The sequence below is a fragment of the Zootoca vivipara genome, chromosome 6, assembly GCF_963506605.1.
Source record: "Zootoca vivipara chromosome 6, rZooViv1.1, whole genome shotgun sequence".
NCBI classification, from domain to species: domain Eukaryota; kingdom Metazoa; phylum Chordata; class Lepidosauria; order Squamata; family Lacertidae; genus Zootoca; species Zootoca vivipara.
In genome coordinates, this window is record NC_083281.1 from 36982286 (window position 1) to 37006627 (window position 24342).

General features: G+C 41.4%; 1 protein-coding gene across 9 annotated transcripts in view; it reads right to left on the bottom strand.

Moving 5' to 3' along the window:
• Positions 1 to 6479: 6479 nt before the first annotated feature.
• SRRM1 (serine and arginine repetitive matrix 1) overlaps positions 6480 to 24342 on the bottom strand; it is a 27712-nt gene continuing 9849 nt past the window's right edge. For 5 of the 9 annotated variants that reach the window (XM_035118182.2, XM_060275804.1, XM_060275802.1 and 2 more), the window contains 14 exons: positions 22926 to 23038; positions 22200 to 22400; positions 21532 to 21732; positions 20580 to 20699; positions 17736 to 18007; positions 16506 to 16586; positions 15859 to 15945; positions 13465 to 13609; positions 13293 to 13334; positions 11524 to 11628; positions 10527 to 10985; positions 9109 to 9304; positions 8566 to 8748; positions 6480 to 7470 (listed from right to left, as the gene is read on the bottom strand). In XM_035118182.2, coding sequence (XP_034974073.1) covers positions 7366 to 7470; positions 8566 to 8748; positions 9109 to 9304; positions 10527 to 10985; positions 11524 to 11628; positions 13293 to 13334; positions 13465 to 13609; positions 15859 to 15945; positions 16506 to 16586; positions 17736 to 18007; positions 20580 to 20699; positions 21532 to 21732; positions 22200 to 22400; positions 22926 to 23038 — 2310 coding nt within the window. In that variant the 3' untranslated portion in view covers positions 6480 to 7365. Of the gene's footprint in view, positions 7501 to 8565; positions 8749 to 9108; positions 9305 to 10526; positions 10986 to 11523; positions 11629 to 13292; positions 13335 to 13464; positions 13610 to 15858; positions 15946 to 16505; positions 16587 to 17735; positions 18008 to 20579; positions 20700 to 21531; positions 21733 to 22199; positions 22401 to 22925; positions 23039 to 24342 lie in introns of all 9 variants that reach the window. The other 4 variants (XM_035118185.2, XM_035118186.2, XM_035118184.2 and 1 more) reach the window with 4 other exon arrangements.

A 24342-nucleotide genomic window follows, 5' to 3' on the forward strand; every position in this document is an offset into this window, starting at 1 on the left:
TTGCACTTCTAGCCTAGTTTCAGCTCAAGGGCCGCATTCTCTTCTGGGCAACCTTTCGGGGGCCACATGCTAAAGTGAGTGGAACAATGCATGTAAATTTTGCCTTCCTATGGTTGGGTGGTTTCTACTCACATTCACCTTTCTCTGCCCTCCAAGCAAGCAGGAGGCATTATCAGAGTTCAAGGGCATACTACAGCCAAACAAAACACTCAAAGAGGGTGTGAAGCAGGACTGGTGATGGGTGGTGAAGAGTTCTGAGGGCCAAACGGAGGGTACTTGAGAGCTGCAGTGGGCCCCTAGGACTGGGGTCCCCCACCCCTGCTGCAGAACCACAAATTCAACTTCTCTCCAGGCTGGCCCAAGATATTTTGCTGCCTGAGGCATCCCACCCACTCACCCTGTCCTGCATTCTGCATACAGAAGCCAGTTGGACTGGCAGCTGAATCTCACTCCCACATCAACAATGGGCCAGCCTCCTGCTCTGACCACACCTGAGGGAAGCAGGCTAGCTTGGGAGGTGGAAAACAGGCCATGTGGCATACTCAGCTCTGTCCTCTAACAGAAGGGCTCAGAAGGAGTGACTGGGGACTTCCACTGCTGCTTCCTGGGGTGGCAGGTGGCTCACTGCAGTTAATTGTAGGGTTGGCCCCTTTCAGCCAAATTAAAGTGGGGCAAAGTGCTGCAAAAAAACAAAAAACCCCACCCCAGTTGCATTTCCTCATTTCTCAACCTCCAAAAGCCGGTTTTAACAATGCTTCTGAAACTTGCTCAGGAAAAGAGCATCTCCAATTAGTTTCTGTTAATTGGTTTCTGTTTCTTCTGCGGAGGGCACTGACATTTGTTGTTATTTTATTGTCCAGTTGTTATTTTATTGCTTTATATCTGGGGGGTCGCCAATGTGGCACTTGTGCCCACCGGGGCCTTCCACATGTCTTAAGGTGACCTGCAAAAGAAATTCAGCTAAAAAACATTTTAAAAACAACTTTAAAAGTGACAGCAGCTAGATTCTTAAACAATACAAAGTAGACTCCCTTGGCAAAGACCTGTTCATCCAAGTGTGGAAGCTGGTCGAAACAAATATGTCAGAACAACACGCCACCCCAATCTCTGAGCGGTGTAAGATTCCTGGGGTTTCAGGCACTTACCCAGGGTTTGTGTTTCATATTGGGAATGAAGCACAGCAGAGACTGTGGTGTCTTCATAATATATGGTTTCTTTACACATTTATACAACCTGAGCCTACAGTGGAGGGGTTCACAGCGTGAACAACCCAAGACAACCTTGTCTCTCCCATAGCTGCAGTCTTAGATTCAACAGTAATCAATCATTGTTCCACCTCTCTGCTTTCCATCTTCCTGCTTTGCTTCTAGGTCACATCACAGCAAACTCTGCTCTAAAATGCAGACTTTGTATTTTTAACTAAGAGTTGAAGGGAGGGCCCTACCCATTTGTTTTCCGGCTCAAAGCCCCCTTTCCCTTGTTTTCTTAATGACATCTTTAGTGGGCCGTTACTAGGCTGGATGGATCCAGGAATGAGAAAGATTGATTAGATTTTCTTGGGTTACAATAGTATGTGCATTGTTTCTGTTTTCAGGTCATAGAGTCTTTTCTACAGATCAGTTGCATTCGATATGAGACATTAATGTTGTATACAGTATACGGTTGGGGGAGAAGAGAGGTGGAGAGAGCGAGCCCAACAGGACAACAACGAGAACCTACCAACAGCATACAAATCAATATGGTCAACTTGACCCAACAACCCACCCCCCTCACACACGCAAACAAATCTCACTGCAGTCAACCAAAGGCAACCAACCATGCCCTGGGCTCCCCCACAACCAATCCCAGGTATTTCTATGGAGGTGGGTGATGCTCTCCCAAAGGATGGGGAATTCAAATGCTCTAATCAGGCAGCCTGAAAGAGCCACACCCACAGGTTGATCCGGCATGTAGCCATCTTCACATACCTCAATTAACAATCTGCAGGATCATTGGGGGCAGAGGGGTGGGCGGCTCAACTTTGGAGGTGCAGTGAGGTAGATGGTTTGGAGGTGCATACATCACTACTGGGAAAACCATAGCTTTAACTATACGGACCTTTGTCGGCAAGGTGATGTCTCTGCTTTTTAAGATGCTGTCTAGGTTTGTCATTGCTTTTCTCCCAAGAAGCAGGCGTCTTTTAATTTCGTGACTGCTGTCACCATCTGCAGTGATCAAGGAGCCCAAGAAAGTAAAATCTCTCACTGCCTCCATTTCTTCCCCTTCTATTTGCCAGGAGGTGATGGGACCAGTGGCCATGATCTTGGTTTTTTTGATGTTGAGCTTCAGACCATATTTTGCGCTCTCCTCTTTCACCCTCATTAAAAGGTTCTTTAATTCCTCCTCGCTTTCTGCCATCAAGGTTGTGTCATCTGCATATCTGAGGTTGTTGATATTTCTTCTGGCAATCTTAATTCCGGTTTGGGATTCATCTAGTCCAGCCTTTCGCATGATGAATTCTGCATATAAGTTAAATAAGCAGGGAGACAATATACAACCTTGTCGTACTCCTTTCCCAATTTTGAACCAATCAGTTGTTCCATATCCAGTTCTAACAGTAGCTTCTTGTCCCACATAGAGATTTCTCAGGAGACAGATGAGGTGATCAGGCACTCCCATTTTTTTAAGAACTTGCCATAGTTTGCTGTGGTTGACACAGTCAAAGGCTTTTGCATAGTCAATGAAGCAGAAGTAGACGTTTTTCTGGAACTCTCTAGCTTTCTCCATAATCCAGTGCATGTTTGCTATTTGGTCTCTGGTTCCTCTGCCCCTTCGAAATCCAGCTTGCACTTCTGGGAGTTCTCGGTCCACATACTGCCTAAGCTTGCCTTGTAGAATTTTAAGCATAACCTTGCTAGCGTGTGAAATGAGCGCAATTGTGCGGTAGTTGGAGCATTCTTTGGCACTGCCCTTCTTTGGAATTGGGATGTAGACTGATCTTCTCCAATCCTCTGGCCATTGCTGAGTTTACTTAATGTAGCCCTAGTTTAAGTTGGAACTCCAGCCAACCTTTAGTAGGAGCTAGACCATTGCACAGTCGGTGGGTTCTGATTAAATAAAAGCAGAAATAAAATAGGTTTGCCTCACACCAGTGGCACTTAAAAGCAATCCCCAGGCATCCTCCATATAACTAGGTTTGGGGTGTTCAAGTAGCTTTACGGAGGAAGGTTTTCTGTTGAATCTACAATGCCCTAATATTCAGGAGAGAAACAGAGCTTAAAGTCACTTTTTGGCTACAAAAATGAGCGAGAAAACGTAGAATAAAATCTTTTGATTTGTGCCTGGAAGTTCATGATGGTAGGCAACTGACTATTAAGGCCCATATAACTCAGAGAGCAGCTTTTCTTATGACACTAACAGCCAACGATATCCATTAAGATGCTGAGAGCTGCACTGGTTGCCAAGTTGCTTCTGGACCAGGTTCAATATTCTAAGGTTAATTCACAAAGGAACCAAAACACTTGGGCCCAAAAATACCTTAAGGACCCTCTGATTCCTTATGTTCCACCTTGATCATTGTGGTATTCTGACGGAGCACTTCTTGGGATTCCCCATATGCCCCAGTTTCAGTCAGTCTTTAATAGGGACCACGCCTTTAAGGTGGCAGGTCCTACCCTGTGGAACTCCCTGCCAGTAAAGTGTCCTCCTGGCCTTCATTTAGACATCTCCAAAAAAAACCTATTACTTAGACAGGCCTTTGAAATGAGGGTTTTGTTTTTACCAACCAATATTTATGGATTATTTGTGCGTGCTGGCTGCCATTTTTGTACGGTGCCTTGTGGTTGTTTACAAAAGCGCCATCTGGCATTGCATGTTTATAGTGCATTCAAATAATTGTTTCTTTACTAATGTAGCCGAGTCGCTTGTTAGAATAAAATACAACTCAAAACAAAAAAGCTGTCAGTCCCTAGCAGGCCTCCCGAGCCAACTTAGCCTTCTGAGGCCAGGGGCAAGTGTACACGGCTGCCTCCCCCCCCCCCCTGCATGGGCCTGCTTTCCTGCATGTGTTCCTCTCCACATGCTGTTCATCACTCAAGGCCTTGGCCCAGATTCTCCAGCTCTTGAGGTGTGACAGGCTGTGATGAGGAGAATTTCCCATTGTACTACTCACCTTGTGGAATGTCCTTAGTGTTGAGGCACAGATCTCATGTGTGCATTTGTTGTGGCTACTGACGTTTCCTTTATGGATCACTGCTTTATGAATGTCTTTTGTTGTTTTTCAATTGATTTCTGGAATTGCATTGCTAACTGCTGTTTTCTGATTGCAATTCAATATACATTATACAAGTTGCTAGATCAGGCATCCCCAAACTTTGGCCCTCCAGATGTTTTGGACTACAATTCCCATCTTCCCTGACCACTGGTCCTGTTAGCTAGGGATCATGGGAGTTGTAGGCCAAAACATCTGGAGGGCCACAGTTTGGGGGTGCCTGTGCTAGATTGTGGCCAACTTTAGTCATAGTAACTTAAATCCAGTAATTTAAATGGGTCTACTCCGAGTGGAACTTATTTGGAAGCTTGTTTTATATACCAGATGCTGTGCATTCAGTGTTGTAAGCCCAATCTTGTGGAACTCCCTTCCAGTCAAGATTAGACAGGCATCCTCCTTGCTGAACTTCGCGTACATGACAAGGACTTCTTATTTCAGCAGGTATTTTCAGGCAAGAGCTTGGATTCATGTTGTTTCATACTTGATCTTTTTATTGTTTTATTCTCTATGGTTTTTTATGTACACTGTTTAGAGATGCTAATGATATTAAACTTTAAATTATTTACATATGGAAGGCATTTATCTTCTCAAACTTGCTGCTTGGTCCATCTTGCCCTCTAGTGGTCTTCAGCTGGCACTGCAAGCCAGACAAATGAAGAACTTGCAGCAAATGGCCTGCCAGACACCATCAGTTTAAAGATGCTGGTGCAAAATAGTCCTTGGAACATGCCAGGTCCCACCACAAAAGCAAGAAAAAACACAAAACATCACACCCTGCAACATGAGCCAGTCTGTTGGGCCTATCATTTATTAGTACCATGTCAAGTCTGAGCAAAGACGTATTTGGGAAGCATTGACTTTTTAAGTGTCGGGGATCCAGCTGGTGAGCGGTTTTTAAATATACTGTCGTCGTTTACATGAAGCTCTTATAACCAAGTGGTTACATACCTGGACCTGGGTTCTGAAGATGGGGTATGTGTGAATACCCAATATTTAAGTACTGCATGAGTACAAAACCCCCATGGTCCTCACACTCTTCCAGTTATTTATCCTGTTCATTACTGCTTGGTTTGCTTTTATTACATTTATATCCTGCCTTTCCTCCAAGCTCAAGGTGGCATACACACTTTTCTTCCTCCCCATTTAATCCCTACAACAACCCTGTGAGTAGGTTAGGCTGAGAGGCAGTGACTGACCCAAGGTTACCCAGTGTACTTCACGGAGGAGTAGGGATTCAAACTCTGGTGTCCCAGGTTGTAGTCCAGCACCCAAACCATCTTTCTCCTCATTAAAACAAAAGTGAGTTGTAGTATGCCTGGTAAGTGAATCTCATAGAAACTCTGCAATCATGACATTTTAATATGTTGTTAATCATTATAGATGTAAGAAAGTGAACGAGCCTGCGCACATGCCAGCTCTCAATTTTCATCTATACCTTTCCGGATGTGAATGGAACTGGTATACTAGCGATCAAAGTGTAGCACAGCCAGAAAAAGAGGTGGTGGTGAAGAAAGGACTGCCAAGTGGCTCTGTGCAATGATCTCCAGGTTTGAGCATGGCTTAGAAGAAGAAAGCCAGAACGCCTGGCTCCCCACTCTCCTAGATCAATGTTTAATGCTAATTTGAAGCCTCTTTACCCAGGCAGCATAATAAATGATAGTAGAAACAAGGATGAGTTTTAATGAAAAGAAAATGGCAGAGCTATGGTAATACCGTAGAGAAGTGATGGGGTGGGGGAAGAGCCTGAATGAATTCCCTTCAAGAGCTCTTCCTGCCTGTGAATTTTATAACAGTGGCATGTTTCTAGCTGTGATTGTTGTGAAGAGGAACTGCCCACTGGATAGAGGAAATTCTGCTCATGGAAAATGGTATGCCTCTGAAGGCGTCCCTCTGTTAGAGGGGCAATACCCACACTCATGGGAACTCTAGTGCTCTAGACCAGAGGCAGCATTTGCAAAAGGCTCCATTGTACGAAGGCAAAATGGTGCTGGGCCCTCCAGAGATTTCCCCTATCATTCCTGGCAGCAGGCTCTGCTGGCTGTGTCTGACGGGAGTTGGGAGTGCAGCAACATTTGGAGCGCCACAGGTTCCCCATCCCTGCACTTTAGGACCCTCGGGAAAGTTTTTAGCTCAGTGAACAAGATTAGAATCACACACTTTTCTGCAAAATAAGCAAATTTGTTTACTTGAATTTTGAGTGGGGAGAAATTACATACATAAATCACCAAGATCCTTTAAATTTAGAAATTTATTTTGTTTAATCCACAAGCTTTATAATAGCTTTAGTCTTTAAAAAAACAAAACAAAAAAACCAGTGAGAACATGACAATATCCAAAGTTCAGGCCCTTCAGGCTTTCAGAGATCACAGCTCTGAAAGTTTCACACTATTCCAAAGGACCGCAACAAGACCAAAAACAAAAAAAACAAAAACAAAAAAACCTATGAATGGGGCAACAACAACATTTCACAGAACAAAACTGTATGCCAAACTCTGCTGAGATTGCCGATTATGGAAACTAATTTAAAAAGAAAACAAAGAGGGAGGGGGCGGGAAAGAGAAAAAACAACAAATTAAATTCCAGCATTCCAGATAAACATCATTATAAAACCCACTGGCAAGAGCAGCTGGTTACCATTTAGATACCGTCCTCAAATACTAATCCCGGTTTTAAGCATAGACAATACAGGCAAACAGAGAAATCTGAGAATTTGCAAGTGTTTCTATGCAATTTCTTTGATAACTGAACAGACCACAAATGGCCTAGGGCAAGAAATCAGATTAGAAACTCCATAAGCATTTGTACAACGGCATTTTAGAGGAACTGTGGGATCTGTAAGCTTCGTTTTATAACCCTTGAAGGGAGGGGAGGGAGAGAATTTCTTACTGCAGAAGAAAATTCTAGTGAAACCATGTCAACTGTTGAAGGAGGTCACTAGTACACCGTGAATGCTTTTTTGTAATGAAGATCCATGCCTTTTTTTAAACATGAACTTCAACCTAGCAATTATTACAACCAATGTTAAAGTCTAAAGCTCAAACACATTTTAGCAATTTGAAATTGAAGTCTGAGTACAAACCAAACAAAATGTACATTATATCAAATGCTGCTTCAGCCTAAGATGGTGGAGACGCTTGCGCCTTCCTCATTGACCTCAGAGCCTTCTCACGCAGATGCTTTTCCAAGTCATCCAGGTTATCTTCTGCTTCACTCTCAGTCTCCTTAACGCAATGGAAAGTCAGCAATTACTTCTATAGTCACAGAATATGAGCCTGAATTAGATTTGGCCAAAGAGCAGAAACTTGCATGATACAAACGGCAAAAATCCTAGGTTTTTAGACTAACACTATCAACATTCGGAATTCTAGTTTGAGACACTGAAGTTATATATATATAATGGAGAGGAGTATTAATAAGTATCACACTTTAGCAGATTTTGGTGAAACACCATCTTTTTTTGCATATTGCCTTTAAAACAGGGATGGAGGACCTCTGACCTACCAGATGCTGTAGGGCTACAATTCCCCAAATCCCTGACAATTGGCTATGTTGAGCAGGACAGATGAGAGCAAGAGTTCCACAACATCTTGAAGGTCACAGGCTCGCCACCTCTGCTTTACAAAGGTCAAACAAGCAGGGCTTCATTCTTATTCACATGGTACAGAGCCCCACGGTGTATTACTAGGCCTTGCCTGCATTCTGATGTGCCTCTAAGCAAGGGCGCCAAACAACCTCCCTCCATTCTGTACTGGCTAGTATGGAAACATGCCATCTCCTTCCCTGGGACAGCAGCTATGCTTGCCTGCTGGGAAGATCATAGGTTCCTCCTTTCCAGGTTCTCTCACCACAGCTTCCTTCTTATGTTTTATATATGAACTTATGTTTTATATCGGCATGTTTCAATACTGACAACAGGCAGAGAGAGTAGATGGACAGTAGTGAAAGGAAGCCTGAGAACAGCAGCTCAATCCCCAGCCTTGGTCTCTTCAGTTGCTGGCCCTTTTCCATGTAAGAGCCTCACACAGGCCAGAACTATGCCTCCTTAAGACAAAGGTTCTTAGGATGCCAAATTTGGCAAAAAGCTGATCCCATGCAAGATCACAGCCTGGAAATGCCTGGAGTACACAGCTCGTGGGTATATTCAAGCAAAGGTATTCTTGAACTGTACAAGGAAGAATGCAAGCTTTGTGTGCCATTCTATAATAGTTTGTAATCTGATTCCTGGACCCTTAATATTTGACCCATGTCAGTCAGTTTCCAACCCACCACATGGAATATAGAAAAGTGGTTTATAAATGTTTTGAACAAATATTCACCTTTTGGGGCTCCATATTTTTCTCCTGGTCTTCCTGTGCAGATGTGGTAAAAACAGTCATTGCAGCAGCAACTGCAGCCTTCTCTTTCTTATGCTTCTTATGCTTCTTGTGCTTTTTATCCTTTTTATGCTTCTTATCCTTCTTTTTCTTCTTCTTCTTGCCACCCCCTTCCTGATCAGAATTCTGTAATGTTAAGCAAATTGTTTTGTGAGTGTTTGCTTTGCTCTATTTATGGAAAGGTGGCATATAAATGTTTTAAATAATGTGAATTTGAACATACACTGCAAAGCAATACATGCCTAGACAACTCCCTGACAATGATCACTTGCCTGTATCTTGGCAAAAATACAAGCTTTCACATTTGAAATTAAAGCAGTAGGAATCCAGTAATAAAGTAACTGTCAAGTCTAGTTTGGTAGAGATTCACAGCTGCATTACACCCAGCAAACATTGCTTCTGTCAGCGTAAGAGGACAGTTGATGAATCATGAATGAATGCATGAATCGAGAGGTGGCCATCACAGTTGCACTGGAAGATACACACCCTTACTGGTGATGGACTTGGTGTAGGACTTTTAGCCTTCTTTGCAGGTGCTGGTGGCGACCAGTGAGCAGAAGGTGATCGAGATCGAGCAGGAGATGGAGGCACTGGATGCTTCTTGGGAGGTGGCTCAGGAGATCCTGAAACAGACCTGGATGAAGATCCCCTTCTCACAGAATGTGGACTTGGTGTGGAAACCCTTAGGAAAAGAGGTAAAAAATAAATAAATCTTGATTTCCATGCTAAGAATGATGCACTTCAATTGAATATGCAAATACAAAAGTTTACTTTAAATGTTCTCTAAGTACAGACTTTATCCTGCAACTGAAACTTCAAGAACCCTTTCCATTTTTCCAAGATATATCCTTTCATGGCTTTCCAAATGAAATATCTTTTTTATGTTTATTACAGCTCTAAAACAATTCATTTGAATTTTAAGGTCACAACCAATTTGTACATTTTTATCTCATGTACAGCGGTCCCTTTCGACATTTGTATGGTTAGTAAGATTTTTAAAAAATATTGAAATGATACATATATGTAAATAATAAATCATGGTATTTCCCAGAGGGTTACTCTTAAATCAAAACTTTATGATTTTGACAGCTGAATCTTATGTTGGTTAAAATTTAATAGATTTATTTTTTAAAACTATCAATAGTCAAACTTTTATGTGCCCTTTAAATAACCTCCAAGTTTACATTTCTATTTTTTAAAAATTCCAGTATGTTTAATTTACTCCATTGCTCTAATTATTCGTTTTGTTATTTGCTCTTATACCAGAGGTTCTTGGATTTCCTCCCAATTTTTTTGTCACCAAGGTATGGTCAGAAACCAACATATTCCCAACCATATTTTAATATCTGACTGGAATCAAGTATGCTACAGTAGACTGTAGTATCCTTTAATAATTTATATTCTTTTAAGATTTTGTTACAAATAAATACAGTATCTTTTGGCGTATAAGACAACTGGGTGTATAAGACGACCCCCAACTTTTCCAGTCAAAAAATAGTTTGGGGTATACTCGCCGTATAAGAAATACGACCTGGCATATAAGACGACCCCCGACTTTTGAGAAGATTTTCCTGGGTTAAAAAGTAGTCTTATACGCGGGAATATACAGGTAACCACCAATGGAACAGATGATAGAAATGCACTGTATCCAACAGGAGTCAGTCCGAAAAGATCCACTCAAATTAACGGACATGACCAACTTAAGTCCATTAATTTCAATGGGTCTCTCCAGTGTTCTGTCGTGAAATTTCATGTCTAAGTCCTATCAAACAAGTTGGTATTTAGTAGGGAAATTACACAATACACCTCAGGGTTGGTAATATTCTCAGACATTCCTTAGTGGCCTATCCAAACTGCTTTTCAAATATCAAAAGCAGCCCTTTGGCTGCCAATTAATTACTTACTTCTTAGACTTTTTCGGCTCTGGGGTTCTCGAGACTCTTCTGATGGGCCTAGTGCTTGGTGATGGAGAATGCCTTCGCTGGGGAGAAGATGAAGGTCCCCGGCGCAGCAGCGGGGGACTTGCAGAAGGACGGGAAGGCCTAGGCTGTGGCGAAGGAGAATGCCGTTTGTTCTGCAGAGGGGAACGGGCTTCACGGTTGGACCTGCTGGGCGGAGATCCTTTCCTGTGCTTGGAGGATATTGATGGCGAGCGTCTCTTTGGGGGTGGAGAACTTCTTTGTTTTGGTGGTGGAGAACGGGAGACTCTAAGCTTAGGCTGCGGAGAAGGGGATGCCCTTCGTTTGGGAGGAGGAGAAGCCGTCCTTCTCTTTGGAGGGGGTGAAGGAGAGTATCTTCTTTGTATTGGAGGAGAATATCTTCTGGGTGTGGGAGAGTGCCGGCGAGGTGGTGGTGATGGAGACCTTAGAAACAAATATGCAAAATTATTTAAGGGGTACATTAAGGTGTTTCCAAATAATAATAGATATGTGCACACAGTTTTACTTTGCTATAATTGCCTGTAAATGCCACTGCATAATTAGAAAGCAATACCACTTGCTATTTATACAATTTTTCTAATGTTCTATAATATTTTCATTACTGATATCTTTTTAAAATTTAAACATGCCTATTGAAATAATCTTTGTAAACCACTGTTCCATTCACAAACAGATACCATTGGATGCAATCTCTAACCTTTAATTTTGATCATATTTGTGGGCTGTTTCGGCTGTATTTATTGTTTTAATCTTTTATAAACGTTATTGAAACCATTGACACTTTAAAAGTTTAAGCTAAAGTAAATATATAAATACCTTAAGAAGCATCAATAGTTTCATTGCTAATTTCAAAATAATTAATATTGATGCCTGTATCAAATGTCGATGAAAGGCCATTTCTAAGTTAACAGCACACTTTTTATAGAGATGTGTGTTTCATAAGGTAAGTAGCAAGTATTACCTTCGGCGTGGTAATGAAGGTGACCTACGCCGTCTTGGAGGAGGGGCAGGGGAAGGAGAGCGTCGTCTTCTTGTAGGCAGTGGCGATGGACTGCGCCTCCTCCTACTAAAGGAAGGAGAGAGGAAAAAGGCTCAAGGCAGATCCTGGAGAAAGAAGCGTATGCACAACAGCCTATGCACAAAGTAGCTTACTACTGGCCAAGGCAACATCATCCTGCCCTTCAGCTATAATCCCTTTAACAATTGTTGCAACTCGACCATTAGGCTCATATTAGCGGTAGCCAGCAAGCAGAGGACAGGGCTTGAACAAAGCCACATGCCTAGTCTCCTGGGATCACCAGGCAAGTTTTTTTAAAAGAAAAGAAAAGAGGATCAACTAACAATTAGCATAGCCATTTTTGAGCAGACAGGCTAGCAAATTTGTGTGTCTTTGGGGACACATTTTCAATGTTGCTGTAAGGTGGTACATAGACAATATGTTCTGCTACTATCAGGCCCTCTTTCCTCCAACTATGATTAATTTAATTTACAATATAATCCTGTTGTGTTGCGCACGACAGCAGTGTATGTATGAAAAGCAACATGCTAGTATGCCAACACCAATGCAATTCCCTCAAGCAGCAAAACTGCACTGGCAAAACAGTGACAGACCTTCAAATTAAATTATTCCCTTCCAGTACAGAAGCAACAAGAAGCCTGTTTAGGTGAGAACTGAAGTGCATTTAAACAGGCTTCTCCAAGATTTTAGCTCAGCTCAGTTTCAATATGCATATAAATTTAATGTTATATTGGCCTGCACTTTCCCTTCAAAGACATATGGTGGAAGTGACAGAGAATTCACTTGCAAGTCACCTGTGCCACTTTCCTTTTAAAAAACAAAAAAACACAAAAAAACTTTCTGCTTTTTTCCCTCCACAAACTAGGATCCTCTGATCACCACATACGTACAACATCCCAAAGTACCTACGTTTCATGAAAAAAAATTAGATAGCTTTCTAAGAGACTTGGGGTGTCTGTAATTAGAGCAAAGTGAAGCAAAACAAAAAATTAAATAAAATTGTACACAAATAATCCTCAAATACAAGTACAGTATGTTGTGATGAATTGGGGTTTCTTTTGTAACTAGAAGTTTATAACAATGCAGAAGCTGATGTAATCAAAACAGAAACAATCCACTTTCAGTATTACAGTCTATCATAAACAAATGTTTAAAAAAACCTCCTGAATGTAACCTTTTTAATAACATCATACACTGCTGCTTTCCGTGAGGCAGTAACCTCTATTTTAAATAAATTAAACAAACCCTATTTTAACTACTTCTGAATATCTATTTGGAAAACACCAAATGTGCATGGCTAGACTGTCATCTTGTTTTATTATCCCATTTTCGTAACTTTATTCTATTTTTCGTTTCATTCATAACTGAATTTGTGGCAGAGGTGATCAAAGCAGACTTAGGAAAGACTAAGGTGCACCCGCTCCCTCCTCTACTTCCCACAGGCATAGCATCCCCCCACTTTATTTTTTACATGGTGGGGCTATGTTAAATATGCAATAAGTACTGCCTGCAATATGTTACAGTGCTGCTTTGAATTGTTTTTATTTGATTAATGGAAGCCACACTGGGCTCCTTTCTAGAACAGTGTGTTATAAATTTGAAGTTGTTAATAATAATAATAATAATAATAATAATAATAATAATAATAATGCAACCTTTCTAAAAGCCCTTTAAAACTTAATCCTAATTAGCAGATTAACCTGCTAACTGACCTTTTATCAATTGGCAACTGCCACCTCTTTCCCATCTGCATCCTGACAGCAGTGGAGGGGAGGGAAAAAAATTGAGAAGTCAAACATCCCCAAATGATACAATAAGGTGCTCAGAAAACAATGGCACATCGACCGCTAGAAGTAAACGCCAGTATAAAACAAAGGAAGTTACCGAGGGGAAGAATCTTTTTGCCACTTTCGTGGAGATGGAGAAGGGCTACGGGAATGCGAGTGTCGCCGGCGTCTACCCACTTCACCATTCTTTACGTTTGACTTTTTTGGCCGTTCTTCTTCAGAAGATGACGATGAACCAGAATCTGTAAGAAAATGAAAGATTCTTGTTTCTAAAATGCAACACAATAATAACTATAGAATGAATGATATTTTAATGACTCTATAAAAAGCAGCTAAATTCCACTAATGTTTCTTTCAAAACTTTTTCAATAACCAGTTTAAAAGGAAATCACACTCTGTGAATGGACCCCTTAAGAATAATAATTTAAAAAATGCAGCAAACTTCTATAGAATAATGAATAGCAGCTTTACAAATCAATTTGTGCAATTAAGTATCTGTGGCTGATTAAAGAGTTTGAAAAATAATAATCTTATGGATTCTATTTTCAAACATCCTCTCTGCATAGATTCCCATCTCCACCCACATGACTCCTTCTAAAACTGGCATGTTAAGAGATATTAGGAACCAGAAGTAATCTAAGCTATAAATATTATATGCTGTTTCTAGCAGGCTTCTCCGTTTCCATTCAGTTCACACATACAGCCTACTATAAGCAACCAGGTGACATTAGCTCCCAAGGGCAGTGAGTCAACAGTTTTTTAAGGATGTGAAAGAAGGAAAAGATTAAATTATTTCAATATAATTTCAATATAGGGCCATACCCACGATCAATGCAAGCAGAGAGGGAAACACTGTCATCTGGTTAAGATGCAACAATCTCATTCTAACCAACCATGGTTCATTAGTTCTAAAATGAGCACTGAAGCAATGCACTCCCTTTGTGCTTCAAATGAAAGCCTTCATCTGAACTGGGAAACCCAGTTATATGCTGTGCGAGAGGAGGTGGGGGGAGCATATGTCATAGCGCTCAAACTAATAAATCAGTGTATTACTATGATATTGCTGCATCTAAACTGTGCCTATAGCTGATAGATCTCCAAGGGACCAAAAAAAATGCCCTACTAATACTCAACATGTCACAGAAGGGGATAAGGCACTCTTTTGAGCCATTAAAGGCAAACATCAAATACCTTATACCAGCTCCAACAAAGCACCTACAACTCTCTAGGAAAGCACCTACAACTCTCTAGGAAGGTGCACCTCACATTTTTTAAGAACCAATGATTTAAGAAATAATATGCCTGAGGTACAGGAGTGGGGGCACCTATGGCCCTCCAGAGGTTGCTGGGAATTTGAGTGCAGTAATACTGTATTTACTCGAATCTAATGCTCACCTTTTCTGGCCAAATTGTGTTGTGAAAATTAAGGTGCACATTAGATTCAATGGCACATTTACATTTGCGAGCAAATACTTTTTTTTTGTTTCAATGTTCTGAAAACTGAGGTGCGCATTAGATTTGATGGTGCATTAGACTAGAGTAAATATGGTTTCTGGAGGGCCACAGGTTCACTACCGCTGCAGTCCTACATCTGTGAATTTTGTGTACTTAGCTATCTTACCCACAGATGCCACTCTCTATTCTAGCAGGGGCCTTTTCTCAGCAATAGAAAATTGCACCTCACCCCTACCCCTAATAACTGCAATGCCCTACAGAGCAAAAGTTCATAGGGTTGAAAGCCAGCCTCTTAAACAGTGTCTATGAAGGCTGCCACTAATTTCAAAATGCATGAGTTTGGTAACAAATATTAAAGGGCTGGGGGACAGTCAGCCTGCAGGCCGAATTTGGCCTGCCAGCCTCTCTTTTGAGGAAGCCATGGCCAACCACACAGCACCTGACATTATATATGACATCAGGTGTGCAGCAGGTAAGGGTGGGGCTTCAAAGGGACAATTAGGATTTCAAAGTGAGCTTCCAGTTTTTCCTTTCCTTCAGTTGGGTGGGTGGTAGTGAGCCTTGCTCAGAGAGGGGAAAGCAGTTTCCCTCCCAGCACTACTTTTTGAAGCTCAGAACATTCAGGGTTGTCTGAAAGCCCTTCTCTAGCTGTTTGGAATTTTTGAAGTCCTGACAATTGGGGCTATAAAGCACAGCATCACCTGATGTTACTATGGCATCAGGTGATTGACAGGTAGGCAGCCCCACCTATCAAACTGGGCATGCCACAAGTGGGGAGATAAAGTTCTGGCCCACTGGTCAGAAAAGGTTCCCCACAGCTGAAATACTGGATAGAACCAGAACAGTCCACATAAAGAAATCAAAGTGACTTAGCCAAATTATAGGTTTGCAATAGAAGCCATTTATAGCAACTCATATTAGGACATTATTATTTTTTTGTACACTTACTTGGGAAGAGGCCCCAATAAACAAGATGGGGCTTATTTCCAAGTATACATTACAAGGATTCAGTCTGCAAAACTATAAAATACCGTACCAGATGAAGACTGCTGGTTCTGCCTTCTATACTGCCGTCTTTGTTGCACAGAATCTGCAGCTGCCATTTTACCACCTTTGTCTTCTTCTGAAAAGTGTGCAAATTAGAAGAAAAAGACATTGAAATATTATATTTACAAGTGTGTTTCATAGGAAGTGTTTTTATACTATGTCAGACCATTGGTCCATCAGCACTATCTACACTGACCGGCAGTGGCTCTCCATTGTCTCACTACCTAGGGATGCCAGCAACTGAACCTGGGACTTTTCTCATGCAAGGCAGGTGCTCTACCACAGAGCTATAGCTCTCCCTCTGTTAACAGTAACAATATGGAATACATTTCATATTCACAGAGCACAATCTCAGGGCTCTTTCTTAAGACATGGTTCTTTTACAGTGCTTTGGATGGCAAAAGAGTCTAGAGATGATTACGTTTGAACTGCTGCTGCTTTTTCACTCTTTTGGTTATTTTTGCTACATTTTAGAGTGTTCTTAAATGGTTGGCCTTGTTTTAATGAAGCATCTTCACATAAAAAGGTACACACTGGGCACCTAATGCACCAAAATAACACAAACCACTTCCAATATCACAGAATCTCAAAATAACTCAGTATTAAAAGTGTACAGACATAAATTGAGGAACTCACCCGATTCTGACAATTCTACTTTTCTAGGTTTCGGTGCTGGTGAGGGAGATTCCCTTTTTTCAATACTTTTACGTTTGGGTGCTGAAAAGAAACAAACAGAATTCTGAGGAAGAGCCAGGGAAATATTGGGTATATGTATATTGTAACTTATACTGTAGTGTTAAGTGCCCTAGAAGCCTTCACAAAGCATGTGATTCCAACCCCCCCAAAAAAACACACCATTCTAGTGCAGATCCAGATTCAACTCTAGGAAAGTCACTATCTTTCAGCCTAAACTACCGCATAGGAGTTGCTGCAAGGATGAAATGAGATAAAACTGTGAACAGTCCCAAGCCCCTAGGACAGGACAGGTAAGAAACTCGAATTAAAAAGCAAGCCCCAAAACTTGTCAGATAAATCTTCATTAGTGCTCCCTGTAAACAGAATCAGAGTGAGGGAGAATGTATAAAATGCTCCAACCACATCCACTGTGCTGCAATTTGAAATCCACTGTGATTTGAAATCACAACTTACATCTGTGGCCACCACCATTATAGGCTAATATACAATGATTGTATTTTAAAATCTTCTAATGTTTAAAATCTTCTAATGGTGGCATTTTTAAACGTAAGTGTGGTATAGTACAAGCTAACTGCTACTTAGCCTTTGAAACAGTTACTAAACGCTGCTAGCCTGCCACCAAACTTCCACTGTACTCAATTCTCCAAAGGAAGCAACTGAGGTTGATTCCTGTGCTCAACCCACTCAAGCAGGTAAGCTGCCCAATCAAAAGGACATATTCCAAAGAAGTGTTTTCCTTAGATCTAAGAGCCCAGAAGCGATGTCATGTGAAATAACGCTATTGGCTGCTACTGGTGTGCATGTCAAGTAGTCCTTACAGCAACAAAACCTACATGTACTTGTCTACCATGGTATCTACTCCAGCTCTCTTTTGAGCTACACGTGTGGCCATTGTATTGTGATTAACTTACAGGTGTACCTGGCCAGCAATACATGATGTTTACTGCCTGCCTTGTCTGGCCGTCTAACCTGAGGAACTGGTTTTGGGCTGCAGAATAAAACACAGTTGGCCCCCTAAAATTTTAGTATTATTATCTCTCTCCCCACAACCTTTCCACTTTAGACAGGCAGGCGTCCAAGTCACTCCACTCATTAGCTACTAAAAAGCTATACGAAGCCCCATACACACAATTAGAACGGTTGTAAAAGTGTTAATTTACTTCTCTGTACCTGAGGTTCTACTGGGAGAAACTGAGCCTCGGCCTTTTCTTGCACGGTTCGATTGCTGAGGTGTCGGAGATCGGCGGGGCTTTGGGGGTGGAGTTAGGGGTGGGGAGGGGCGGTGCCTTCGCCTAGGAGGACTTGCTGAAGGTGACAGTCTACGTGTCTTACGAGGAGGGCTGGAGACAACTCTCTTAGGTGGTTTCTTTGGTGGAGATCGGGAACGTGAAGAGGAGGAGGAGGAACTACTTCCTGACAAAGATGCTGACGATCTTCTCCTCCTGCAAAATTCAAGTTGACATCAAGTATTCTCTGACTAATCATAATAAGATACTGTAACCAATCTGCATTGTCCTGATTGTTCTTACTAGCTTCTACTGCGATATTTCCAAGAACAGTTGAATAGCACTTTAAATTTAACACATCCAGCAGACCTAACTTAGTAGTTAGTGATGGGAAAGGTTTCAAATGGTTTAGGAGTTGGATGGTCTAGAAGTATTCTGTTTAAAGGACTGAATTAAATGGACTCTCTCATTTAAGAAACTTGTCTCAAAAAGCCCAATGCAAGGGGATTAAAAATTGTTGAGTTTTCATGTTTGGAAAAACCATCAGTATTGAGAGTTATATCAGTCAAATTTCTTTCAGATTACACTTTAAAGTAGGGCCTCTAGAATTCTGCGGCACAATTTGTGGTCAGTTCTGTTGCTATCATGTACCTGCTGACTCCACCTTTGGCTGCAGAATTCCCGAGAACCTGAAAAAAAGAAACCCTACCTTGAGCAATTTAGTCTTTGGAAGTGATATCACAAAGCTAAATAACTACGCTTGTGTTAAATTTTCAAAAGCTTTTCTAAAGTCCAAGCGCTCAGTATCCAGTCACAAAATTTGCAAAGCAATATTCAAATGTCAGTTTGTCTGTGCACATAACCTTTCGCAACATAATGGCATCCTATGAAAAGAATAGCAATGAAGTGAGTGTATATTAATTCTTTAGGAGCAATGCTTTCAAACGGCATTCTGTAGACTTCTGCCCAAGCGCTGTAGAAGATGGCAAAAAATTCCATCTGTCCGACACCCACAGGGAAATTTACGAGGCTGTGATGGGAGTAGCAGCCTCCCGAAGTCTTCCGGGGGGGGGGGGGTGTACGGGAAGATGCAGTCTCACCACAAGCTTCGACTTCGGAAAAGGCTGGGGGCACTGGATGGAAAGCCCCCGTGGGAGCCTGGATCTCCCGGACACTGATTCTACGAGTGATTTGGGCTCCATGACTTAAGAGAGAAATTAGATATGAGTTGTGGACATGCTCCAGACAAAGAAGGAGATTTATATTGCAAACTACAGCCACTGAGAAAACAAAAGACACTGAGAAATGTTTTCATCAGATTAAGAAGGTATGCGATGGAACAGAAAGAGGGAGGTTGAAACTCTATAATTGTGTTTTTATTATTTACTTAACACACCTCTCTCCGGTCGAGCCGTTTTGAATATTTACAAAGCAAGTGATATTGCAACGTCAGACTGTGTGAATTGGAAAATATATATAATCAAAGTTTGTGTCTGCGCACGCGTGTGACGCGATTTGGTACATCCGGGTTCGGTGCGTCCGTAACCCAAAAACGCACAACCTGCGGTGATTGCAACCCGAGGTATGACTGTAAACAACTTCCCTGAAATGTACATTGTCAGGTGTACCTACTATTCATGCAGTGGGTGACAGAGGTCCAACAGGTCTGGTCAGTGCCCAACATAAATTATGTGCCCTAAAACATGTCCCAGAATCCTCTGCAAATGCACAGAATTCCGTGAAAGAAAAATGGTGGACAAGTTACTGTGAAACAAGCTCCCCCATGTTTTAGGATGTTTATGTACAGCCCATGGAAAGCAAAGGCTTCTTAGGAAGGTCAACCTTATCAAGAAATGGTATAAAAGTAAAGACATCTGTCCTATTTGAATCCTAAAACATTTTGCTTTTACAGCTGACAACCCCTACACTGACTCTTTGAAAGTACAGTCTCAAAAATAGTTCAGAAACAAATACACTTTCTAGGAAACCCTGGCCTGGTGGAGCGCACTCTCACAAGAGACCAGGCCCCTGCAGGATTTGACATCTTTCCGCAGGGCCTGCAAGATGGAGCTGTTCCGCCAGGCCTTTGGCCAGGGTTCAGTCTGATTCTTTTCTTTCTGTATAAGAACAAGCATTAAAGAGGCCTCCTAGCCCGCTCACAGGTGCTTTATAAGACTAGTGGTAACAGTTGGCCCTGGAAAATATTAACCACTCTCAATTTTACCCGTGGACTGCCATCTGTCCAGATTTTAATTTGCTCTGAACTAATTTTAAATGTATTTTAATTAATTGATTGCCTGTTTTATGTTCTTATTTTCTTTGTATACTGTGTTAAGTTTTATGATGTCAGCTGCCCTGAGCCCGGCTCCGGCCAGGGAGGGTGAGGTACAAATAATTATTATTATCATTGTTGTTGTTGTGTCAACCTATGCTGAGCACTCGATATAATATTTAAAAAGACAGGCCATGGAGAAATGTACAAATGACAGCGTTCAGTTTCCCTTAATGCAACTTTAATGGTAATTTATTTATTTATTTCTTCCTAGTGAGGAAGTCAGGATGTAGACAAAACAGTCTCTTATTCAAGTCTCTTATTCCTCTGTTTATCTTTCGTCCTGAACACAAAGAGGAAAGTATTTCATGACCAGTTTCAGACCAAACAGGAGACTGTTTCTGACTCTCATCTCCCTAGGTTGAAGGGGGGAAATGAACTGAAACCACTAAAATATTAGTACTGCTACATCCCTTAAATACAGGTGACTCTTGTTTCTAAATTAGAGACTCTTACCGTCTCACAGGAGATCTACTCCTTCTGTGCCTGGGTGGAGGTGGAATGCGTCTCGGCGGGGTTCTTCTCCGAGGAGATGGGCGTCGTCTTGGGCTAGGCCGCCTTCTTGGTGAGTAAGACCTATCAATTCATGAAAATTCAGATACTAAATTTATTGATTTACAAGGCCAAAGCTTTGCCAACTCTCCAACTGAAGGGAGTTCCTTATTAGTGGAGGCACACTTGCATAGTATATTGCCGCTATAAAACTTGGGGCAAGACTGGCCTTCTGTCTCAGACAGTGTTAACAGGAAGATTGTAAACACCTGTGTAATTACCTGGCCACGCACTGCCATTTACCTCTCTGGAAGCAGCACCCCTATTGCTTTGTTGCTGCAGGAAAGCTGACAACAGATACCTGAATGCTTAATGGTGAGAAAGGATCCTTCCTCAAAGCTAAGCATTCTACTGAGATGGTACTGCTGTACTGATGCAACAATATATAACAGTTTACTATTCCTAAGGTTAAAGTAGTATTTGGTGCAGTAAAGGAGCAGGAGCTCTCCGCATCTATGTCAGTCAAAATGTCTTCCTCTGGAAGTACCCAGCATGCCCTGGAAAGTCTCAGTACACAGGCAACAGAAGACAAATCTACAGCTGAAGGAGACCAGTTTGTGTGTAAGCAGCAAAGCAGTTGCTCTCTATGTCCTGCACTGGCCCCACATGGATAACTATTAAGTCCTAATTCATATTTACAAGAGTGGGGGCTGTTTTGACATGGTGTGATCACAGGCTGTTCCCATGACCACACACATGAAGAAACAACATGGAATGGTCCAAACTCTAAGAAATGAAAATAGGATAATGAGGAGGAATGCTTTACTATTTTTTCATCCAAACTGGATGAGGCAGATGTGACTTAGGAAGAACACATGCTGCTCAGAAGGGCAAAAACACCTTTCAACCCTCTAACCTGGATCGTGATCTATGACGCCTTCTTGGTCTTGAATGAGATGCAGACCGTGAGCGAGACTTTGACCTTGACTTGGATCGGGAAGGAGTCCTTTGACGATTCTTCTCCTTTTCTTTCTCCCTTTCCTTTTTTGAAATTCTTTCTGGAGATGGCTCCTTGATATCTGGCACAGGCTCGATTTTGGGAACTTTCAAAATATCACTGTTGAAATACATTTTGAAGATTAAACCAGATTACATTTGGAGAAAAAAACTTTACATAACTCAAGGGTGCAATCTGCAACACCTAACAGACACATGGCACCCTTTTCGCTAGCTAAGAACTCTGAACCAAAACCGTATATCCAGTGTTCTATGAAGAGATTTGTTTAATGCACTTGCATGTCAAAAGCACCAACTCCCGATTCGTAGATTATGCCTCAGGCAAAGTTCCTGGCACCCTCCATTTCTATGTTCAATCTTACATTTTCACATTTCTGTAGTACTGTATTGTCAGGCTATGTCCAACATGTATTCAAAAAGTAATGAAAGCAAGCCAGAATGATAAACAAATAACTATATAAAATTGGTGTAGAATTACAGCTTTCTGAATTATATTCACTACTCCATATGACATTGACTATTCAGAGTAATATGAGAACAAAACTAGAAAGGAACAAGTAGATATACCTAGTAGATGTGGCCTCCTGAATCAATGTTTCTTTTATTTTGATTGAAGGTTCTGGCTCAGGGGTCTCTTCTTTCTTTTCTGGTGCAGGAGTAACACTACGACTCTTTGTTTTATGGTGTGGGGATCGGGAATGGCTGTGTTTTCTCTCTTTCCTGATAGGGGATGAGCGTCTTCTAGGGGAAGGAGACCTTGATTTGCGCCTAGGACAAAGTCAATTTATATTTAAGTTTCTTGTGGAATTAAAAAAATATATTAATCTCCAATCCAATTATCCCTTTCACTCTTGCTACTTGCTTATATTTTAACTTTGCTGTCTGAAACAGCATTTATATACTCTGTCACTTTCATTTCACGCAATAAACCAATCTTTTTTTATTCTTCTTGTGTGTGAGCTTCTGGTGAACGCAAGGTTGAGGGTAAACATATATTAGTAACAAATGCACATGTTATAGCTTTAGCAAAAAGATCCTGAAGATCTCAGCTTAATATTGGGAGTTTGCATAGATGATACATGGGCCATGGACACACATGTAGCTTCAAATGCACACCTTGTAGCACTGTCAACTGGGAAAGATAAAATGCTTTAGCCGGACCATTTAGTCTTCATAAACTAAAAGATACATTCCCAAGAAAATTTAACTAATAGAGCTGCTCTACTACAGCTTCAGCACACACATATTTTCCATGTCATTTGGAAAAAAACAACACACACATTTAAGTAATACCTTCTAGGACTTCGGGATCGCTCCCTCTTTTCTCTATTTTCTTTATCTTCCTTGTCTCTCTTATCCTTGTCTTCATCTTGTTTCTTCATGGAAGCCAATTTTTCCTGTTCAATCTGAAATAAACATTAATGTGCCCTTAATTCAGAAGCATGGGCTGAGAAGAAAATGTTGAATCCACTGAAAGAATAAATATTAACACCATACAAATCGATATACAGTGGTGCCTCGCTAGACGAATTTAATTCGTTTCACGGGTCTTTTCCTATAATGAAAAATTCGTCTAGCGAATCCCATAGGAATGCATTGAATTTTTTTGAATTTTTTTTGCCCATAGGAACGCATTAATTGAATTTCAATGCATTCCTATGGGAAACCGCGATTCGCTAGACAAATTTTTCGTAAAATGAATTCGTCTAGCGAGGCAACCTCCGCTCGAAAAATCCTTTCGTTAAGCGGAAATTTCATTAAGCAGGGCATTCGTTAAGCGAGGCACCACTGTAGAGTGTTCTTTATATAGTAATCTGAATGCTTCAAATGCATTATCTTTACAACCACCCAATAAGGTAACCAAATATTTTCTTCAAAATGCAGAAGCAAGTGGCTTGTCTAATGTCATCTGATGAGGTCAAAGCAAAAAGTAAAAAAATCTGATCTGGAGACTTGTTAATTCATAGCTCTATGAATAAGCCCCTATACTACTTTAGCTCAGGTACATTTACATCAAGAATAATACAGAGCTGAACAAATGCATTCAAACCAGGAGGCTCAAAGAGGAAAACCACTCAGACAAATTACGCAGATTACTGGAAGCCATAGTTAAAACTGGCTGGTTAGGCATGGTAAGTGGTAGGTGCTACCTTTGAAACCCCACGTCAACCATAAAATATCATAATGCTAAACTGAATTAGTATATCAAATATTAAAATCATTTGTATAAGCCCAACTTCTGGCGTACATTTCTAGAGTCAACTGATAATATGCTGCTAGGTAAAGGGACCCCTGACCATTAGGTCCAGTCGTGACCGACTCTGGGGTTGCGCGCTCATCTCGCATTATTGGCCGAGGGAGCCGGCGTATAGCTTCCAGGTCATGTGGCCAGCATGACAAAGCCGCTTCTGGCAAACCAGAGCAGCAAATGGAAACGCTGTTTACCTTCCCGCTGTAGCGGTTCCTATTTATCTACTTGCATTTTGATGTGCTTTCGAACTGCAAGGTTGGCAGGAGCTAGGACCAAGCAACGGGAGCTCACCCCGTCACAGGGATGCGAACTGCCAACCTTCTGATCAGCAAGCCCTTGGCTCAGTGGTTTAGCCCACAGCGCCACCTGGGTCCCAATATGCTGCTACTATGATGTAAAACATTAAAAAGCACTAATAGGATAGAATAGACTGCACACACTTTGTTCTGCCTTTAGGGT